The sequence below is a fragment of the Macaca nemestrina genome, chromosome X (assembly GCF_043159975.1).
Source record: "Macaca nemestrina isolate mMacNem1 chromosome X, mMacNem.hap1, whole genome shotgun sequence".
In the NCBI taxonomy this organism is placed as follows: Eukaryota; Metazoa; Chordata; class Mammalia; order Primates; family Cercopithecidae; genus Macaca; species Macaca nemestrina.
This window is the reverse complement of record NC_092145.1, coordinates 108,723,179-108,727,047: the sequence shown is the minus strand read 5'-3', so window position 1 is coordinate 108,727,047 and position 3,869 is coordinate 108,723,179. Positions and strand designations below refer to the sequence as shown.

General features: G+C 43.3%; 1 protein-coding gene across 1 annotated transcript; it reads left to right on the top strand.

Annotated features, from left to right (window-relative positions):
* Positions 1–381: 381 nt before the first annotated feature.
* LOC105466794 (G1 to S phase transition 2) lies at positions 382–3,060 on the top strand. The gene has a single exon (XM_011715883.2). The coding sequence runs from the start codon at positions 767–769 to the stop codon at positions 2,639–2,641; it is 1,875 nt and encodes a 624-aa protein (XP_011714185.1). The 5' UTR covers positions 382–766; the 3' UTR covers positions 2,642–3,060.
* Positions 3,061–3,869: the final 809 nt, after the last annotated feature.

Below are 3,869 nucleotides of genomic sequence, written 5' to 3'. Positions count from 1 at the left end.
TAACATGAAAAGAAGTTGAAACCCTATCTTTAAACTATAGAAGCCATCAGCAGAAGTTACAGGCTTATGGGGGCCCACTGGAAAGGGAAAATCAAAAGACCTCTGAATTTCAAATTAATGAGTGATCTTAAGTTTCATTTCCTAAGTTCGGCTACAGACTCATATATTTCATTAGTCCCTCCCTACTCATTCCTTGCCTCTCCCTTCAGTTTCTGTGTTTCTGAATTTCTGTATAAGTTAACCCTTACCCTGCCTCCCATTTGTTCAATAGGAATGTTCACTTTTACTTGAATCTTTTAGTAGAATTGTATATCATGTGTTCCTGTCTAGATTTAATCATCAGATTGTGGTCAAATCGCTCTCCCAGATCGTGTGAACAAAAAAGTGAATGGAAATTTTCGTTTTAAAAAACAGTACTTTTGGACTTAGTCCTGGCTTAAGAAGTAAGGAAGCCAAGCGTACGGATGGCAGCGAGGGGTCAATCCACGCCCGGCGTTGGGTCGGGGGTGGAGGAGTCGGAAGTGGTTGGGGTTTGGGGGAGGAGATCCGCTCACACACAAGAGGAGAGTGTTGAGCCGCCATATCTGCTGCTGCCGCCGCAGTTGCGAATGCAGCATCGGCGCTTAGCTGCCTCCGCGGTGCCGCTAAGGTTCGTGTCGCTACCCCTTGGCTCTTCGCTCTTGCTGCCTTAACCCCGCCGGCGGAGCCCGCTCTTTCTGGTCTGTTGAGCCCGCTCCCTCACTGCCACACAGCAAGTTCTGAGACCATGGATTCAGGCAGCAGCAGCAGCGACTCGGCGCCCGATTGCTGGGACCAGGTGGACATGGAAGCCCCGAGCGGGGATGGAGTCTCCTCTGCGGTGGCCGAGGCCCAGCGCGAGCCCCTGAGCTCGGCCTTCAGCCGTCAGCTCAACGTCAACGCCAAGCCCTTCGTGCCTAACGTACACGCCGCGGAGTTCGTGCCGTCCTTCCTGCGGGGCCCGACTCAGCCGCCCACCCTCCCGGCCGGCTCCGGCAGCAACGATGAAACCTGCACCGGCGCGGGATACCCTCAAGGTAAAAGGATGGGACGGGGGGCACCTGTGGAACCTTCCCGAGAGGAACCGTTAGTGTCGCTTGAAGGTTCCAATTCAGCCGTTACCATGGAACTTTCAGAACCTGTTGTAGAAAATGGAGAGGTGGAAATGGCCCTAGAAGAATCATGGGAGCACAGTAAAGAAGTAAGTGAAGCTGAGCCTGGGGGTGGTTCCTCGGGAGATTCGGGGCCCCCAGAAGAAAGTGGCCAGGAAATGATGGAGGAAAAAGAGGAAATAAGAAAATCCAAATATATGATTGTACCCTCAGGTGCTCCTAAGAAAGAACACGTAAATGTAGTATTCATTGGCCATGTAGACGCTGGCAAGTCAACCATCGGAGGACAGATAATGTTTTTGACTGGAATGGTTGACAAAAGAACACTGGAGAAATATGAAAGAGAAGCTAAGGAGAAAAACAGAGAAACATGGTATTTGTCCTGGGCCTTAGATACAAATCAGGAAGAACGAGACAAGGGTAAAACAGTCGAAGTGGGTCGTGCTTATTTTGAAACAGAAAGGAAACATTTCACAATTTTAGATGCCCCTGGCCACAAGAGTTTTGTCCCAAATATGATTGGTGGTGCTTCTCAAGCTGATTTGGCTGTGCTGGTCATCTCTGCCAGGAAAGGAGAGTTTGAAACTGGATTTGAAAAAGGTGGACAGACAAGAGAACATGCGATGTTGGCAAAAACGGCAGGGGTAAAACATTTAATAGTGCTTATTAATAAGATGGATGATCCCACAGTAAATTGGAGCATCGAGAGATACGAAGAATGTAAAGAAAAACTGGTACCCTTTTTGAAAAAAGTCGGCTTCAGTCCAAAAAAGGACATTCACTTTATGCCCTGCTCAGGACTGACCGGAGCAAATATTAAAGAGCAATCAGATTTCTGCCCTTGGTACACTGGATTACCATTTATTCCGTATTTGGATAACTTGCCAAACTTCAACAGATCAATTGATGGACCAATAAGACTGCCAATTGTGGATAAGTACAAGGATATGGGCACTGTGGTCCTGGGAAAGCTGGAATCTGGGTCCATTTTTAAAGGCCAGCAGCTTGTGATGATGCCAAACAAGCACAATGTAGAAGTTCTTGGAATACTTTCTGATGATACTGAAACTGATTTTGTAGCCCCAGGTGAAAACCTCAAAATCAGACTGAAGGGAATTGAAGAAGAAGAGATTCTTCCAGGATTCATACTTTGTGATCCTAGTAACCTCTGCCATTCTGGACGCACGTTTGATGTTCAGATAGTGATTATTGAGCACAAATCCATCATCTGCCCAGGTTATAATGCGGTGCTGCACATTCATACTTGTATTGAGGAAGTTGAGATAACAGCCTTAATCTCCTTGGTAGATAAAAAATCAGGAGAAAAAAGTAAGACACGACCCCGCTTCGTGAAACAAGATCAAGTATGCATTGCTCGTTTAAGGACAGCAGGAACCATCTGCCTCGAGACGTTCAAAGATTTTCCTCAGATGGGTCGTTTTACTTTAAGAGATGAGGGTAAGACCATTGCAATTGGAAAAGTTCTGAAACTGGTCCCAGAGAAGGACTAAGCAATTTTCTTGATGCCTCTGCAAGATACTGTGAGAAGAATTGACAGCAGAAGTTCACCACCTACTCTTATTTACTGCCCATTGACTGACTTTTCTTCATATTTTGCAAAGAGAAATTTCACAGCAAAAATTCATGTTTTGTCAGCTTTCTCATGTTGAGATCTCAGTTATGTCACTGATGAATTTACCCTCAAGTTTCCTTCCTCTGTACCACTCTGCTTCCTTGGACAATATCAGTAATAGCTTTGTAAGTGATGTGGACGTAATTGCCTATAATAATGAAAAATTAATGTACTTTAATTTTTCATTTTCTTTTAGGATATTTAGACCACCCTTGTTCCACGCAGACCAGAGTGTGTCAGTGTTTGTGTATATGTGAAAATGATAACTAACATATGAATAAAATACTCCATTTGAAACTCTTCGGTTATTTGAAATGCTTTTGAATGATGTTTAAATTTCGTTATATAATGCTATTCAATTAGCTTTATTACTTTCTCAAATAGTTGAATATGTTCTATCACTCTTAAAAACTTAAAAACTCTTCACCACTTACTGTTTTAAGTGAGGAATTTACAAACAATGCGTAAGTGTGTATTAAAGAAATAATTTTAATTATGAGAAAAAAACTTATGTCAAGGCTCTTCCCGGTGGGCTTTGTTTTCTCTGTCCAAGTCCAATCAATAAAGGAGCTCTTCTGCTTCCCCACTTGTGATTTGAAAATCAAAGGCTCAGGCCGTCTTTATTTGTATAGCAATAGTTCACTTAACATTATCCATAGGTTCTTGAAGACTACAACATTAAGTAAAACAATGTACAGCAGGTGTACATTGTACAACAATGTACAAACAATGTACAACATTGTTCAATGTTGTTTAGTTACGACATTGTCTCATGTTGTTTGGTTACATTGTTCAATGTTGTTACAACACTGATAAGGGAAAAAATTCATTTTGTTAGATGTTATTTCACTTGAAGTCACAATTTCCAAGAACCAGTGGACAATGTTGAGTGAGGACTTACTGTATTACATCAAGTCCCATCATGTTAAGTATGGCCACATTATAAATACGCCTGGGGATTCAGACCATAGGTTGACAAGACTATTTATTTGTTTATTTTTAAGACAGAGCCTCACTCTGTCACCCAGGCTGGAGTACAGTGGTGCAGTCATGGCTCACTGCAGCCTCAACCTCCCAGGCTCAAGCAGTCCTCCAATATCAGCCTC